This window comes from Mustela lutreola, chromosome 2 (genome assembly GCF_030435805.1).
Source record: "Mustela lutreola isolate mMusLut2 chromosome 2, mMusLut2.pri, whole genome shotgun sequence".
NCBI lineage: Eukaryota > Metazoa > Chordata > Mammalia > Carnivora > Mustelidae > Mustela > Mustela lutreola.
This window is the reverse complement of record NC_081291.1, coordinates 169,262,055-169,280,760: the sequence shown is the minus strand read 5'-3', so window position 1 is coordinate 169,280,760 and position 18,706 is coordinate 169,262,055. Positions and strand designations below refer to the sequence as shown.

General features: G+C 39.7%; 1 protein-coding gene across 1 annotated transcript in view; it reads right to left on the bottom strand.

Moving 5' to 3' along the window:
• Window positions 1–18,706, bottom strand: part of MYH15 (myosin heavy chain 15) — a 150,646-nt gene that overhangs the window by 50,275 nt on the left and 81,665 nt on the right. Inside the window, 3 exon segments of the mRNA XM_059165068.1 lie at window positions 3,055–3,251; window positions 6,112–6,230; window positions 10,877–11,003. Of these exon segments, the coding sequence (XP_059021051.1) occupies window positions 3,055–3,251; window positions 6,112–6,230; window positions 10,877–11,003 (443 nt within the window).

The following is an 18,706-nucleotide window of genomic DNA, read 5'->3' as shown; positions in this document are numbered from 1 at the left end:
TCTTGGGGTCCTAGGATCAGGCCCCATATTGGGCTCCTGGCTCAGAGGGGAGTCTGCTTCTCCCTCTCCTTCTGCTTATGCTGTCTCTGTCTCTCTCTCAGAAGAAAGAAAGAATGAAGGAAAGAAGGAAGGAAGGAAAGAAAGAAAGAAAGAGAGAAAGAGAGAAAGAGAGAAAGAAATTTATTTATTTATTTATTTATTTATTTATTTATTTATTTGAGAGAGAGGGTATGCATGCAAGGTGGGGAGGGGCAGAGGGAGAGGAGAGAAAATCTCCTGCAGACTCCCCAGGGAGCACAGATTCCCAATCCCAGGTCCCTGAGATCATGACCTGAGCCAAAGCCAAAACTCTGACCCTTAAACTGACTGAGCCACCCAGGAGTCCCAACAAGAGATACTGCCTAGTGACTACAGTTAATAATCCTGTCTTTACATTTGAAAGTTGCTGTGAAAGTAGAGCTTTAACTGTCTCAGGACAACGAATTGTAACTACATAGGGTAGGGGATCTATTGACTAACTACATTGTGGTAAAGACTTTGCCATATGTACCCATATCAAATCATCACATTGTATAACCTAAACATATATTGAATATTATTTTTTATTTTTAAAATTTATTTAAATTTATTTAAATTTATTTTTTATTTATTTTCAGCATAACAGTATTCATTATTTTTGCACCACACCCAGTGCTCCATGCAATCCGTGCCCTCTCTAATACCCACCACCTGGTTCCCCCAACCTCCCACCCCCCGCCCTTACAAACCCCTCAGATTGTTTTTCAGAGTCCATAGTCTCTTCATGGTTCACCTCCCCTTTCAATTTCCTAAACATATTTAAAGGTACGTAGGAGTTTGGAGCCCTACTTGGTCCCAGCATGTCAATGTCAATACATATACAAATGTCAATTATATCACAATAAAGCTGGAGCCAAAGGAGATTCTGATGCTTTACTCCACCTCAAATAGGGGCCTTATAAAATAATTACATATATATATATACATATATATATAAAATATGTATATATATTTATATAATATAAATTATATATTAACTACCTTAGAAATACTCAATTGGTACCAGAAAATAGAGATTTTTCTTTGGGTGACCACATATGGGGAGGGACTGAGGGGTTACCAGGACGTGGGGCCATCCATGCTAAAATCAGCAAACTCACAACTCCATTAGGCAAAATGGACAAGTTGGTCACCCTCACTTCAGTGATAATGCTTTCTACATTTCCACACCAACTACCATTTGTTCCTCATTTGCCAACCATAAGTTCTTACTCAGTAAAAGAATGTGCAAGATGTGGAAGATTAAGAAACCAACTCCCTATTCTTGGGGAATGTGGAATTCAGAAACACTCAGCTGGGTCTCAGGTGAGTTTGATTCAGCTAGACTAAGTCATCCTGTGAAGCCAATTAAAAAATATATATAGAGAATCCTAGATTTTTTTTTTTTGGTAGTTCTGCCTCCCTGGGATGAATCACAAAGAAAATATGATATAGACAACATTTTATTTATTTGATATTCAATTAAGTTTTGGGGCACGTGGGTGGTTCTGTCAGTTAAGAAATCAACTCTTGATTTCGACTCAGGTCATGATCTCAAGGTGGGGAGATGAAGTCCCCTGCAGGGTTCTGTGCTGGGTGTGCAGCCTGCTTAGGATTCTCTCTCTCCTTCTGCCCATGTCCTCTTAACCCGCAACTCTCACGCACGAGTTCTCTTTCTCTCCCTCAAAAAAAAAAAAAAAAAAAAAAAAAAAAAAAAAAAAAGTTGAAAGCAGAAGAGGTATTCAGATAGTACCATGTTGTCCATTATTTCTCTTTAGCTGTCATGTGCTGCAGAACAACAGTCTGTTAGCTCAACAAATCCATGTGGTCATAAGTAGTCTAGATGCTTTCCCCCCTTCCTACCCCTCCCAAAGAAACCTGCAAACACTGTGACTGGTGGCACCTTCACCCGCATTCTTCCATCATAGTGGGGGAAAAGAATCTTACTTTAGAAGCAAGTGCCCTATTTCCAATATGAGGAGCCATTTCAGTTCAAAGCCCCACTTTTCTGTGGCCCGGCATTTTTCAAACGTCTACCGCAGGTATTCTTAGTATCCGTCATCCCAAAGCCCTTTTCAAGTTACTGCAGCTTCAGAGATGGATCACTTGGTACCCCTCCAGGGACAGGACCCAGTGACTACTGAGCAAATGCACAGCCATGTCTCTCAAAGATTTAGGTGAAGAACGGAAAAACAATAGTTTTGGTTGAAACTAAAGAGAACGGGATTGATCTGCCCTGCAGTTTTGCTAAGCTGCCAAACCAGGGACATGTTCTTTTGAGTAAAGCTTTAATGACTAGAAATCTGAGGTTGGCTTGACACTTCCTCTCAAACTGACACAGCCCTTTGACCTCTGAACAATATGCTTCAGTTCTGCACCCCGGTACCAGGTCTTGATTTATCTAGGCCCCAAGCTCCTGTAGTTCCTGAGAAGGACTTCTAAAGCCTTTATGGAGTGCTGGCTATAAAACTGATATTCTAACCTGAGAGGTGGTCTGAGGGTGACTTCTTTTCAAAGAAACTTGCAGCTCTTAAGGCGTGATGACAGATCCTGATATGTTTTGAGCCATCTCTGTCCATCTTCACAGAGCACTTTGTAGTCTCCAAATTGTAGACCAGAGACTTTAATGTCGTGTACACACTTGGACTCGACTATTCTGATGTTCCAAATGAAGTACAGGATTCTGAGGGCTAGCGCATTTTCAGATCCTAGCTCCAAGTCACGTCTTCTACGAAGACGTGCTCTAGAAAGGGCCTCCTTTCTTTCACCAGGACCTCTTTCTAGTCTTTATTACTCTATTATAATTGTTATTTTTCAGCCCCACCAGAGCATGTGCTCCTTGCCAGCAGTGGGCTGCTTCAGCTTTGGTCTTGGGCTTATTCACACACTTGGTGGCGATTCATTCAATGTCTACATGAGGCCTTTACGTCAAGGTCACTCTCCTCATCCTTTGCTGTATAACTCCCTCTGCATTCAGGCCTGCCTTGCCCCACTCACTTGGCATCCTCCAAGTCCTCAGTCCTCTGGCCTATGTCATCTACATACTTCACTCTCCACTGCACCATTTCACTATTGCCTTTGGAGAGAACCTGGAGCAGCTCAGCCTTGGCCTCTTGTTCTTCCTCATTCTGCTCTTGAAGAAGGTCACGGTCATGCTTGGCTGACTGCAGGGCCTAGGCCAGGGCGCTCTGTGACTTAACAGACGCAACACACATTAAAAAAGGGCATCGCTACCATTAACAACGAAGCGCTTGGAGGTGACATCTTTTTTTTTTTTAGATAAGGTTAATAACAACCTGCCACAAATTCAAGCTGAACCTGAACCTAGTAAGATAATACCCAGGAAAGAATTTGGGACGAGAAAGGATCAAGTATCTAATTGCTGCTGTTACAACAGGGAACAGTGTTCTATTTAGGGAAATGTCTGCCTGACTATGTGGGCTTCAGCAACTGGCAGGTTCTGGAAATAGTGGGGAATACAAAGGTAGCAAAAACATTCCCTATCATTTAGACAGGAAGATTTATGGTTAGCACTATCTAAGATTGAGATCTTATTTGGACTAAAAAAGCATCACTGAGACTTGGTCCAGCTTTTCATTCATTGATGAAAAAATCTTTTATTTCACATGTAAATCTCTGAACACTATCTCTGATCACTTTAGAACAGCACTATCTGATAGAACTTTCTATAGATGAAAATATTTTAGGGGCACCTGGGTGCCACAGTCGGTTAACTGTCCAGCTCTTGGTTTTGGCTCAGGTCATGATCTCAGGGCCGTGAGATGGAGCTCCATGTCAAGCTCCCTGCTCAGCATGGGGTGTGCTGGAGAGTCTCTCTTCCTCTCCCTTTGCCCCTCCTGCTCATGTTTGCACACTCTCTCTTTTCAAATCAATCATTCGATCAATCAATCAATCCTTATTTTAAAAAAAGAAAAGATTTTATATATGGACCATCCAATATGGTAACCATAGCCACATATAGCTATTGAACACTCAGTATGTGCCTTAGTACAATGTGTGGTCACTGAATTTTAGTTTTGTTTTAAATAAACTTAAATTCACACAGTCACCTGTGGTAGCGTAGCAGCTACTGTGGTTTTTAGACAGCAGAGCTGAGTTTGGTGAACATTTCTGTCATTTACCTGTGGTGTGGTTATCCTAGAGCCATCATTCCCAAAAGATAACTTAGTCTAGTGGCAAGAACCTAGTCTACTGGAGTCTGGGCCGAGCCCTCACAGGTCCTTACTGCAAATTAGAAAAAAGCACCTTCTCAATCCGTGGATGCAGCTCTGAGAGCACAAGGCTTAGTTAACAGCAGCCTCAGCCAGACACCCTTGGGCAGCTTTGAAAGAGGAGCAACAATACACAGTGACCCTGAGAAGGACGCAGGCTTTGAAAGCCAATAAATTTGGCTTTAAATTGTGACCCTACCCCTCTTATATATTCATTGAGCACCTGTTCAAGGCATTAGTGTTTATAGAAGTAAGTGAGATGAAGATAAAGTCTTTGCCCTCAGGAGCCATAAAGGGGTGAGAGGATACACAAAATGAACATATAAACAAATTAAAAATTTTTTTAATGCTAACAGCAGTAAGGAACTAAAACAGAATGACAATACAGGATGTTTGACTCCTTCACATCATTGCCCAAGGGCCTTGGGGAAGGGAAGGGCTTGTACATAGTAGAAATAGCAGCTATGAAAGTACTCTGGCAGGAGTAATGGTGACTTGGATAAGAGGCCCAGAGGAGGTCTGGGCAGCCGGAGGGGAGGAAATGAGGCAAGCAGACGTATGACGTAAGGTCGCAGGAGGAGGCTGGAGGCTAAGCAGAGGGGCCTCTGAGGCCAGCTGGAAGCCACTGGGAAGTCAGCCAGAGAGATCTTCTAAAATCTAAATTAAGTCATCTCGTGACCAGCAACAATTCCTTCACACTCTACTACTAACTGTATGACCTTGGACATGTTATTTTTCTTCTCAGAGCCTTGGTTTCTTCATGTAAAAAGATATAATTCTTCCTTTTTCCTAGGACTTCTATGAAGATTGAGATAACATGAGAGACATATCTGGCAGAATGTCTGATGCACAAACCATGGGATTCATTTAAAAATGCATATATAATGTAGAAAATAAGGAGAATAGAGGGAATAAAATAAAATATCTGAGAACAGACATCTACAGTCTCATGACCTGTACCTCAGAAGAGATGCCTTTGCAGGGAGATTACGTACAAGTGAGGTGCTATGGGGCGTCAGTAGCAAGGTGCCTTCAAGACGAACCAGGTATTAGCTTGAAATATCAGAGTTCAGAGAACTTCTCTCTCACCTCAGTCACTCCATTTTCACCTTAAAGGGCCACTTTCACTGGCGTCACCTGCTAGAAACATTATATATCCTCTTGGGAAGATATGGCCGATATGTATAGGTTATCGACAACTTAAATTTGAACTAAGCCAGTCCCATTTGTTTCATTCTGGTCTTCTTTTTAATTCTACTTCTTGGTGCAATTCAGAATCAAAGATCCATAAAGAGCCTTGCTGACTTCCTGTTCACTTAATAATGCAAAATGGAAATACACAGTTTGCTTGCTGTGTCTAAATCTGACAAACGGGGTGCCTGGGTGGTTCAGCAGTTAACCATCTGCCTTCGGCTCAGGTCACGATATTGGGCTCGTTGCTCCATGAAGAGCCTGCTTCTCCCTCTTCCTCCGCTACTACCCCTGCTTGTGTGCGCCCCTCTCTCCCTCTTTCTCTTTCTCTCTCTGTCTCTCTCTCACTATCTCTGTCAAATAAATAAGTAAATAAAATCTTAAAAAAAAAAGTTTGACAAACTAGACAAGCAATTTGCATCACTGAGTAAAGTCCTTCCGTGATGAAGTTCCTTCCTGGCACATACAAGGTCCACCATGTTTTTTTCCCCCATAACTTCCGGGGCATTTTCCTCTCTTTTATAGGAGGAGATATCGAGCCTCATCCATCAGGCATGATTTGTTTGTTTGTTTGTTTGTTTGTTTTTAAACACACAGTCAAGCTACTGGCGAAAAATAATAGATGTATTACTTTGGATTCCTCTTCCAGTTGCCCTTTCAGTGCTTCTATCTGCCCAGTGAAGTTGCTCTTTTCCCTGGAAAGTTGGTTTATCAGAGCTTTCTTTTCTTCCAACCTCTTCAGGAACTCTCCTACAGAAAGATTTCACAAAGTGAGTTCATCCTAGCCTGCCTCCCCATCCACCACCTCCTCCTCCCACGAGCTGTCCACTTGAAGGACACCACAGTGACTCCTAACACATATTTTTAATAGAACAGGGGTCTGAGAGTTCAGTCATCAGCAAAACCATGGCAATGATCTGTTCTGGGATGCACAAAAGAGCCCTGAGAAAGAACTGATTTTTAACAGTAAGTTTGGGTCAATAATAGGTAATATTAGCTACCATATATTGAAACTTTTTTGTGCAACAGGCACTACTATCCATCTTAAATCCCATAACTCCTTGACCATGTTCGTAGTATATTACCCACTTTAAAGAGGGGGAAACAGCAACTAACTAGGGTATGATTGAGACACCAACGTGCATAGCCAGTAAGTGGTGGAGGCAGATTCTACTGAAGTTTTTTAACCCTGAAGAGCACATTCTTTTGTGTTATGCTCCCTTGCTTCTTTTATGTGGCTCTACCAACTTCTGTCTATATAATCTTTAGGGAATTACAACTTCTTTGTCACATCTGTAAAATGAGGATAACAATAAAAAATTGTCAGGGCACCTGGGTGGCTCAGTCGGTTAAGTGTCCAACTCATGATCTCAGGATCATGAGATTGAGCCCTGAGTCAGGCTCTGTGTTCATTGCAAAGTCTGCTTTAGATTCCCTCCTCTCTTTCTTCCTCTCCCTCTCACCCATAGCCCCTAATTGCACACTCTCTAAGTAAATAAAAATCTTTAAAAAACTGTTAATGGAAATTAAATGAATGTGTTTTGTGACTAATGTGTTTTTACGACTGTGAATGTGTTTTATAGACTAGCTGCTAAATAAATATTAAAAATAGTCATTAAATAGTGGAGGCTAGGACCATGATGGGGGAACTTTTCATTATACAGTAGACTACACTCTCTGTCTCTTTTGCTGATGATAGGACAGCAATGCCTTGATTATTAGCAATGGTACCAAATACTGAGCCAATCCTGGGCAAAGGCAGTTGCTTCTATAGTGTAATTAGTGCAACACTAATAGCCCACCATACCTGTGATCCCTATATTTCTTGCTATAAACAAGTTCTAAAACTCTTAGCATTATAAGAAAGCATCTGTTTTGGCTAAAGCAGCTATTTTCAAACTTTTTGGTCTCAGAAACACTTCATATGCTTAAAATTTATTGGGGACCCCAAAAAGATTTTGTTTACATGGATTTTATATTTAATAGATAGCATATTTGAAATTAAAAGAGAAATTTAAAATTTGTACTAATTCATTTTCAAATAATAATAAAAATCTTCATGATGTGTTAACATGTTTACCTAAACAACCATTTTTAAGAGGAAAAACTATATTTTCTAAAAGTACAAAAAAGTTAGTGAGAAAATGACATTATTTTACATTTTAAAAAATCTCTGGCTTAATAAAAGCTTGATTTTCATATTTGCCTCTGAATGCCATCTACTGTAATACACTGTTTTTAATGACGTATGTGAAGAATCTAGCCTACCATAGATACATGGGGAAAGGGAGATGAATTTTCATAGTCTTTTCAGATAATTGTGACTGTTATTTGATACTATATCAAAACTCAACAAATAGAAATATCTCAAGGATTAGTTGCAGTATGATCCTCTGCTACCTTAAAATTCAGGAGTCTAGCTTAAACTTTCAATGGATCTTTCACCCACACATGACTATATAACATCATGACGTGGTGATTTGAAAAATATGTGTTTACTGAATTACGCAGATCTTCTAAAATATTGACATATTCCATACAACATTGAAAACAGTGTGTTTGTTAACATCACTGCCGATCTCATCCAAAAAGTCTTTAACAATTGAGAGCATCAGGCTCATGAAGGCATATACATGTTTTCCAAAAACATGATTTTTGCCTAAAAGCTTCAATTTTATTATTGGCAACAGATAATGTCAGTTGTTTTCCTTGAGCGACAGGCTTACTTTGTTCACTTTTGAGAAAATATCTGCCAAATATCTGAATCAGAATACACATAGTTTGTTGGTCAATCATCCTTTTAAGTAGATAGGATGCTCCCTGAGGAAACCTGCTAGCTCAGCTCAGAACTTAATCACACATCATACTTCAGAGGGGGTGTCGGTGGGGGGGATGGGTGAAATAGGTGAAGCGGATTAAGAGCACACTTGGGGTGAGCACTGAGCAGTGTATAGTCATTCAATCACTGTGTTACACACCTGAAACAAATATAACACTATGTTCACTGTGCTGGAATTAAAATTTTAAACCTTCATAAAAATACAGTGGTGCTTTATGTATACTTCCTCTTTTGTCAGAGAGAATATTAAAAAGATATATACTTGGGGTCAAGATATAATAAAATTAACTTTTACTGCTTCATTAAGGACATTCTTACTTAAAACTGACTTTTTTTTTTTTCAAACTGTGAGTATATGAGTATATCAGTGAATATAATGATTAATAATAGTACAGTGTGGTGCCACTGTCTTGATGCATGATGAGACCTCAGTAGTTTTAACTGTCACTGCTTCTGCAGCATCAATACAAATCATGAAAGAGCTTAAGAAGCAGTCATTTTAACCGCATAGGCCCCCTACAAGGGTCTTGCTGATCACTGGTATTCTGTGGACCAAACAAAAATCTCTGGGTGACAGCGTTGTACTGAAAAGGAGTCTGAAGAAATGCCAATCCGCCAGGGGGTTGAGACTGACATATCACGTATCTCACAGAACAGGGACCCACTTAACATGGCTTACTTCATCACATTTACCACTGGTTTGCTTAGAAAGTGGAGTGTGATATGTTGACAGGGCAGGGCACGAGACTAATGGTAGTGGCAAAAAAGCAGCAAAAAATCTGAAGCGTAGACCCAGGGATGGGAGGGAAGGCTTGGATAGGTATATACTTAAATTTTAATTCACACAAAGCCAAAAGGTGAAATAAGAATTAAAGGAAGGAAGAAAAGGTCCTCCATTCCGAGCGGAATTATCACCTCACACCCACTTTTACTTCACTCACTTACCCACTAATTTCCTCATCAAAAAAGTGAGTGGAAAATTAATGCCGACGGCTAGGGGGCGGTAGGCAGGGCCCATCACAACAATGTTGTACAGCACATCATTCAGGATCCGACATATGGGTTTTCTCCAGTCTTATCACTGGACTCTGACGTCCACAGACTACATCCTAAATGGCAAAAATCAAACTGGGGGTTTTGTAACAAGGCTAAGTGTCATCCACCCGCCCCCGCTATTAGAGTCCTGTTCAGTGCCCCTGCTAGAACCAAAAACACTTTCTTTTGGGTTTCTAGGTTTATAGTTACTTTTGCCAGCCCTTTTTAATTTAGCTTTAATTCTAGATTTAGCCTCTAGAAAGAGGCAACCACCAACAGAAGGATGTCATACAGTCTAAATGATCTTTATTCTCTTTTTAAAGTGTGTGCCTCTGGGCATCAAGAGTATTGTTTATTTTCTTTGACCTAGGAATGTGATCTCTGGAAACATACTCCTAAAAATAATGTAATTACATCTAGCCACATGTTGTTCATAGCAGAGAAACAATTAAAGCTACAAGGTAAGGTTAAGTAAAGCATCGTTCCTCTACTTGATGGATTAGAAACAGCCATTATAAATGACTAAATATGAAAGATAAAAATAAAAAAAACTTATGACAAATTGAAAAAGAAAAAAAACCAAAGAAATTGTTAAAAACACACACACACAAAAATTATCATTAGTAGAGAGTAAACTGTGGGACATTTTCCTACTTTTCATTTATCAAATGTTTGTGTAGCACCAATAAGTGGCGGGCATTCTTCTAGATGACTGACATACATCAGTGAATAAAACAAAGCTTAGAGGAAGCTTACATTCTTGCAGATGGAGATAGACAAATATGCACATTTATCATGTCAAGAATGTAGTTTGTTTGAAGGTATTAAAAACTATTTTTAAAAAGGCACAGAGAGAAAATGGGTTGAGAACAAACGTCACCTTCTCAACAAGGCCTATACTGACATCCCCCAGATATCTGTTTGATTAACCCTCATCTTCAAGTCTCTGGAGAATTATTAGAGTATTCCAGGCAGAGGGAAAAGCTAGGGCAAGACCCCAGAATGCGAGTGTGCCTGGTGTGTTAAAAACATAGTCAAGGCAGAATGAAAGAAGGGAAAGTAGAAGAAGAGGTCAGAGAGATAATGAGGGGCCCAATTACGTGGCCTTGTAGGCCATTGTACAGATTATGGCTTTCACTGGGTGTTAAAAAAAAGTATGGGTTTATTACTGAAAATTAGAAAAAGATGCCTGTTTCCATGAGGTCGACATTATAAAAAGTCATGTCTTTAGGCTGTGTGAACCGCCCTGCCATTCTTTGATCTTGACAGTTCCTTCATCCAACTGCATATTTCTTTTCTTCTTCATGAAGGAGAGCTGGGCAGAGCCTCCCAAACCAGCACAGAGGTAACCCTCACCAGACAAGGGCATATCAGTGGACAAGGTTAAATCAGAGGCTGCATTCCTCCCCTAGAATCTTCAAACTCTCACTCCATTTCAGTGACCGATTGATCATCTCAGTTGTCCTTCCACCAGGCTGCTGGGACTGAGCTCACTCACAACCGAAGCAGCACGTTTACTTACCCTTCTCACTCCGTAGCTTCGTCTTCTGTGCGTTCAGGTCATTTGCCAACTGAGTCACTTCATCTAGTTTTGCATTTGCTTCATTCAAGCACTCTTCATACAGACTACAGAGCTTCTCAGAGTTCACCTACGAGTTTAGAATAAAGGTCTGGGTATGGTTCATGGAGTCCATGCTGAATTAGCTGCATAAAATGGGGGGTGGGGAGGGGGTGGTTCCTGGGAACCTTGTGCTCTCTTCTGCTCTGAAGACCACAGCTAACATTTGGGAAACTGTATCTTCTAACTTCAGAAAACACAATAAACTCAAGGTCTGGGCCTTTAAGGGTCCAAACTTCTCAGGCTACAGGTTTCATGTAGAAACCCAGCTCTCTGGGTATTGGGTCACTCTCTAGAATTCTTTGTTTTTTTGAACAAGGATACATGCCCAATACTTATATAGTTCAAAATGACTTCTTGACATTATATTATATATTTAACCATCTTACTCTCCCAGTAGAATAGGTTTCATGAAAGTAGAGATTCTGCTTGATCACAGATAACCCATCAACGCCTAGATGAGTGTCGAACACATATAAGAAGCTCAATAAACAATTGGGGACATGCAGAGGAGAGGGAAAGACCAAGGGAAAGGGGAATAAAATCCAAAGGGCTGACCAAGCAGTATATAAGAAAGTAGATAGATATGAACTGCAATGGTTTAATCATGGACATTTGAACTGTGAAACAACTACAACCTCTGGATCACTAAGGCTGCAGTCTCAAGGGAACCCTGTTAAGTTAACCCTTCCACTCTAAACTCCAGTTTCTCACAATGCGTTTTTCACGTTTGGAGGAAAGGATATGCCATTTGGCCTTTGTACTTCTACCTGACTTAAGTAACCAAGATAACAATCAGATTTCTGCCACACCCTGGAGCTAATGCTAGTGACCTTGAGACTCAAGATTCTTAAACAGGACCAAGAGCTGCCAGACGTAAAATGGCTGCACCCCCTTTACCCAGCTGTAGTTTTCATCCTTGTTATTAATATGATCAGAAATTACATTGGTGGTGCTATAGATCCATTGTTCCACAGATAGCTGTTGGTTTTGCTCTTTACGTGTATTAAATTTCAATTCCATACAACAGTCCCATAAGATCTTTGTTTTCACAATGAGTGTTAAGGAAAAGGAAGAATCAAGACAATAAAGAAAAGATCACACCAGTGGCATTCCAAGAAAATGGTGAGGCATGTGAAATCTGGTGGTGGGCTAACAGTCTGAATGTTTACCTAATTTGTGGTGATGTAACAATGGCCAAGGACCAGGTGTCTTTGAAAGATACCAGGTTTAGTCCTCTGGAAAACCCCTAAATCAGCAAAAACCTTGGAAGCCTCCAGCTAGAGCCAGCTCTATGCTGAAGATTATTCTCTTCAAGCTTACACTAGTGACTATTCTAACCTCCCAATGAAAAATGACCAGATTACATTTTCTTATATCCCCAAGGCAGTGTGCAGTGCTTGACACAAAATAGGCTACTTAATAAATGTTGAAGACAATCAAATTATTGCCTTAGTGAGAGGTTGGCTAACATGCCCACTAAAGTTTACTTAGAGGTCATATTCAAGCTTTCCTTATAATGCCCAACACCCCACATTTACTTTTAACTTGGTCAAGATATTATCCACTGATTAGCAAACAAGTGAAGAGTCACATCAGGTGCATGCTTATTTGGAGGCTGAAGAGGAATGTCATATAGGTCAAGTTTGAAGATGTTCTATAGCACATGCACACTTGTTGGTGATGGTGCAACTAACGTTGGTAGAGATTGGATGGCCAGCTTCTTGTACAATGTCATCAGCATCACATAGGTTAGAGCCCTTAGGCTAAATGTCAGGCACACTCAAATATCCACTCCCCACTGGCTACTGGAAAAAAGCTAGAGTAGTGATAAATGTAACAGTCTGTAGATGGTCTGAAACTGCTAATTATGTTTTGAATGTTGAATAGTTTGCCCTCACTCCTGAAAGTAATTTGACAAAGTTGGCACACTCATTTTTTTCATCAAAATATCCTTTGAGAGTTCAGATTGACTCTGTTATTTCATTTATAAAATGTTTATCATTTTATAGTGATATGTTTATAATGACAAAGTGTTTATCATTACAAATGATAAATGTTTTGCCATTTATAAAACAGAGTTAGAGAGGCTAAACACCTTGTCCAAATTCACACAGCTAGGGAATGCTGGAATTAGGATTTGCACTGATAACGGCCTGTGTGGAGGCAAGGAAAAAAAAAAGCCAAATACTAAATTTCTAAATGCCTGTTATATGAAGTAGTAATGACAAAGGGAATGTTACATTGACATCCTAGTTGACTCATACTGTCACGAATCCTGAGCACTGGAGGAAACTGGATAAAAATGTGATAACTATGTGAACCATCTTTATTTTATGTTGTCTCCGGTCACAAATGACCCATTAACTGGGACAGGAAGAACACATCCAGGTGTGAGAAATGGCACTTCTGCTTATGGTCCTCAGTATTCTATGCTACGCACCTGTTTGCTGAGGGTGAAAGAACACAGAGCTCTAGAAGACTACTTAGTCAATGGGGTGTGGAAATGGCAAGCAAAGGAGCCAGAGAACCCTCAGTTTTTAAGAGACTCCTATGCAGTTAAGCCCAGCTGGGCTGTGTATATCTGCAGAGTAGGCAGCCACCTGGGCAGACAGAAAAGACACCTGTTTTTAGGCATTACTTCATATGGTAGGTATTTCATGGGCAGTGTTAACCACTGGCAGAGCGTTTTCAATTTACAATGTATTTTTTATAAGCAGGAGCTGCAAAAGACATTGAAATCGGTTATCTAAAGGTAGCCTATATGGGGACATATCATTCAAATAGGCTGTAACTTGAAGGTACAAATTCAAATTTAAGCATAAAGAATAGGCACTAAATTTTCATACCAAAAAAGAAGAGGTTAATGGAATAATGTGCGTACATCTTAAAGCTGATTCTTAAAATGCTGCCTAAAAATGCTATCTCCCAGAAATGCAGGAACCAATGGGAATTCAAAATAATCAAGATAATTGTGAGATTGCTTATAACTTTTAAATTTCCCTGGGCTTCTCTGTCAGCATAATATACTTTTTGAAAATGCTTCAGTTTCCACTGTATCACTTAGTGATTGGCATTCCTGGGATTATAATTCAGGAAAAGATGAAATAAACAATTCAAAAAAAATTTCAGCATAATGTATACACTTATGAGAGTGAACAGAATCAATTTAAACCACCGAGAAATATTTGCGGCAGCAGTGGAATGTGGCCACCCACCAACACAAACAGGATTGGGCGTCAAGGCCCATTTCTGCCATGATTGTATGCCTTGGATAGTCACTGAACCTATGAGCCACAGAATTCCCGAGAGGCGTATATAAAAGTTAATGCTAGTACTTGAGTATACAGGTTATGCATATCATGTAGTGAGTAAGAGTAAAATAAGACCTACTGTTTGCCTTAGAGATGTTTTCTACTTAAGCAAAGTTAAAAGACTATATAATGCAGTAGTACAAGAGGGATCCTAAAAGTGCTACAGTACTTCTGAAACAGATGAAGTTTTAATATGGAAAGTTGAACTTGAGCATTCCAAGGAAAGGGCTTAGTTTGGACAAGACATATTGGTGGAAAAAGGATATTTGATGGAGGGCAAACATTCTAGGTTGGCTGAAATAGAAGGCCCATGAAAAAAAGTAGTGGGATCTAAAATTGGCAGGGCAGAGTGAGTCTGGTCACAGGCCAAAGGGTACCTTGAAAACCAGCAGTTTAAAGTTCAGTGTTAAGCAGGGGGACATGATTCTATAAATCCATGTTTAGAGATATTCATATAGATACTGTATAGGATAGACTGAAAAAAAGAAAAACTAGAAGCAAAAAAGATAACTTAGGAAACCACTTCAATAGTCTGGTTAAAAGGTAATGGAAGTCCTACCTACATGTGAGAATAGAATGGAAAACTGTAAGACAGTAAAGAATTGACCTGCCGTAAGAATTGATTGGAAAGCAAAAAACAAGAGAGGAAACAAATAATCATTTACAGGCTTAGAGCCTGGGTGATGGGAAGAAACAGGGTGCCAATGACAGAAATGTCCAGAAGAAACACCAGATTCAAAGAGAAGGTGATGAGTTTGGTTTTAGACACACTAATTTGAGGAAAGGAAGACTTTACTGATCTTTGAAAGAACAACTTAAGAGAATACTTCTAAGAAAAGCAGGGATAATAAAACCCACAACAAGGGTTATAGGATTGAGGAAGTAGTGAGGCATATATATCTGCTGGTGGGAGCTAGCTTCCTAAGATGGTCCCCCCTAATGACCAACACCCTCTGGTACTCACACCTTTGTATAGATCCCTACCCTGTGACTTATAACTGAATCACTGCACTGCACTGTAAGTCTGCCTAACTAGAATTGTTGCAGCTTCTGTCTTGGTCTCTTGTAGTACTTGCTCTTATGCCCTAAATTGCCTTGTAAGAAGCTCAGGTCCCCATGGTTGCCATGCTGTGAGGAAACCCACGCTAGCCATATGGCAAGAAAGATTTCCAACTAGCCCCTAGCTGTTTTAGTTAGTTGTCCCAACCCAAGAGCCGGACATGAGAATGAATAAACCCTCAGATGACTCCAGTTGAGACTGGAGAGTTGATAATAAATTGCTGTTTCAAGCTGCAAGGTTTGGGGATGATTTGTTATATAGCAATAGATAAATGAAACTATACTCTTTGGTCAAGGAGACAGAGGCAGATATGGATAGACTTTGCTTTCCTCCTCCCAGTATCTGAGGAAGAGTCTTTCTTTATTTTGGTTTGTTTTTGCAATAGGTGAATAATGGTCATGTGGAAAAATATTTTATTCTTTGGGACAAGAAAGCAATAAATGGATGAATATAAGAAAAATATAAGGTGAAGAGAGAAGTTATACTGAATGGGTCTTGACCTAATCAGTTAGGTCTTACTATTTATTGGAAAGGATTTAGAAAGTCAGGGTTAGAATTTGAGGGAGGATTTTGTTTAAAATAAAACAGTGAATTAGAAGAATAAAAGAACTTCTGAGCAGCAATGAAATTCTAGAGGAAATTGGAAAGTATGAAATTCATATCTAATTAGTACAGATTTACAGTGAAACTATCAACAGTTTTATGACTATGACTTCCTACTAAGATGTGCAGAAACAGAAGAATTCCTGAGGATAAACAAGAGGCACAGTAGATTATAAAGAGTAAGGACTTCTAGAGCATCATGTGGGCTGAGGAAAGCAAATGAAGCCTACAGGGCATGGAGAAAGAAGGCTTTCACTGCCCAGAGAAAGAAGGATGAGTCCACATAAAAGGCAGAATACAGAAGAGACAGAGGAGAGAGGACTTAAATCCTTCCTAAATTTACATTCAGAGATAATTGGGGGGTGGGGTGGCAGGGATAGAGGAGAGAAAGAGAGAGAAGGAAAAGCAGGGTGGTTGTGTTTCTTCCTACTGAATGAGGTTTTTAAAGGGAACTAATGCTAAATATTTTAGGATTCACTTAGTCTCTCTGAGGAAATGTTACATTTTTCTGGCTATGGTCCTCGCAGGTTGAGCTTTATTGTTGGTTTGTCTCTTTTCCAGATAATTTTACAAATTCTGCTCACAAGGAGAATGTGACTCTGGCTACAGGCATACCTTGGAGATATTGCGGGTTCAGTGCCAAACCATGCAATAAAGGTAATATCACAATAAAGTGAGTCAGTGAATTTTTTGGTTTCCTAGGGCTCATAAATGTTGTATTTACTCTATACTATAGTCTATTAATTGTGCAATAGCATTACATATTTTAAAAAGTGTATGCCAAAATTTAAAATGGTTTATTGCTAAAATATGCTAGCCATCATCTGAGCTTTCTACGAGCATAATCTTTTTGCTGGTAGAGGATCTTGCTCAATCTTGATGGCTGCTGATTTATCAGGGTGGTGGTTCCTGAAGGTTGGGGTAGCTGTGGCAATTTCTTGAAATAGGACAACAGTGAGTTTTGACACATCAATTAACTCTTCCTTCATAAATTATTTCTGTGTAGCATGGATGCTGTTAGATTGCATTTTACCCACAGTAGAACTTCCTTCAAAATTGGAGTCAATCTTATCAAACCCTGCTGCTGTTTTATCAATGAAGTTTATGTAATATTCTAAATCCTTTGTTGCCACTTCAATAGTCTTCACAGCATCTTCACCAGGAGTAGATTCTGCCTCAAGAAACCACTTCTCTGTTCATCCATAAGTAGCAACTCCTTACCTGTTAAAGTTGTATCATAAGATTATGGACCTTCGATACCATCTTCAGGCTCCACTTCTAATTCTAGTTATCTTGCTATTTCCACCACATCTTCAGTTACTTCCTCCAGTGGAGTCGTAACCTCTCAAAGTTATCTAGAAGGATTGGAACCAACTTCTTCAAAACTCCTGTTAATGTTGATATTTAGACCTCTTCCTACAAATCATGAATGTTCTTAAAGTAGAATGTTCTTAATCTAGAATGGTGAATGCTTTCCAGAAGATTTTCAATTTACTTTGCCTAGATCCATAAGTGATTTTTGATGGATCTGCGGCAGCTAGAGACTTAAAAAATGTATTTCTTGAATCATGATATTTGAAAGTCAGAATGACTCCTTGATCCATGGGCTGCTGAATGGCTGTTAGCAAGCATGAAGAAAACATGAATCTTATTGTATATCTTCATTAGAGTTCTTCAGTGACCAGGTGCATTGTCAATGAGTAGTAATATTTTGAAAGGAATCTTCTTTTCCAAGCAATAAGTCTCAACAGCAGGCTTCAAATATGTGCTGTCATTCAGGCTTTATTTTTCCATTTTTATAGCATAGGCAAAGTAGATTTAGCACAATTCTTGTAGGTCTTTGGGTTTTCAGAATGGTGAATGAGCATTAGCTTCAAATTTAGCCCCTAACAAGAGAATTAGCCTGTCTTTTGAAGCCAGGCATTGCCTTCTCTTCTCTAGCTAGGAAAGTTCTAGATGGCATCTACTTCCAATAGAAGACTGTCTACATTGAGTTTCTCTGTTTAGTGTAACAACCTTCATGAATTATCTAAGCTAGATCTTCTGGAAAACTTGCTGCAATTTCTTTTTTTTCCCCGGTGTTCCAAGATTCATTCTTCATCACCACACCCAGTGCCCACGCAATACGTGCCTCCTTAATACCCAACACCAGGCTCAATTTCTACATTGACACTCGTTTCTTCACCTGGCACTTCATATTAGAGAGAGCTTCTTTCCTTAAACCTCAACAATGAACCTTCTGCAGCTTCCTCACCTCTCTCAGCCTTCACAGAATTGGAGAGTTAGGCCCTTGCTCTGGATTAGCTTTTAGCTTAAGGGAATGATGGTTTGATCTCCTATCCAGACCACTAAAGCTTTCTTCATTCTCAGCAATAAGGTTTTTTCACTTGCTTATAACTCATGTGCTCACTGGAGTAGAACTTTTAATCTTCAGGAATTTTTCCTTTGCATCCACAACTTGGCTAACCATTTGGCACAAGAAGCCTAGATAGCTTTAAGCCTGTCCTGGCTTCCAACCTGCCTTCCTCACCAAGATTAATCATCTTAGGCTTTTGATTTCAAATGAGAGATGTACAACTCTTCCTTTCACTTAAACACTCAGAAGGCATTTTAAGCTTATTAACTGACCTAATTTCAATATTGTTGTGTCTCAGGGAATAGAGAGGTCTAAGGAGAGGGAGACAGACAGGAGAATGGCCAGTTGGTGGAGCAGTCAGAACACACACATTTATCGATTAAGTCTGCCTTCTTATAGGG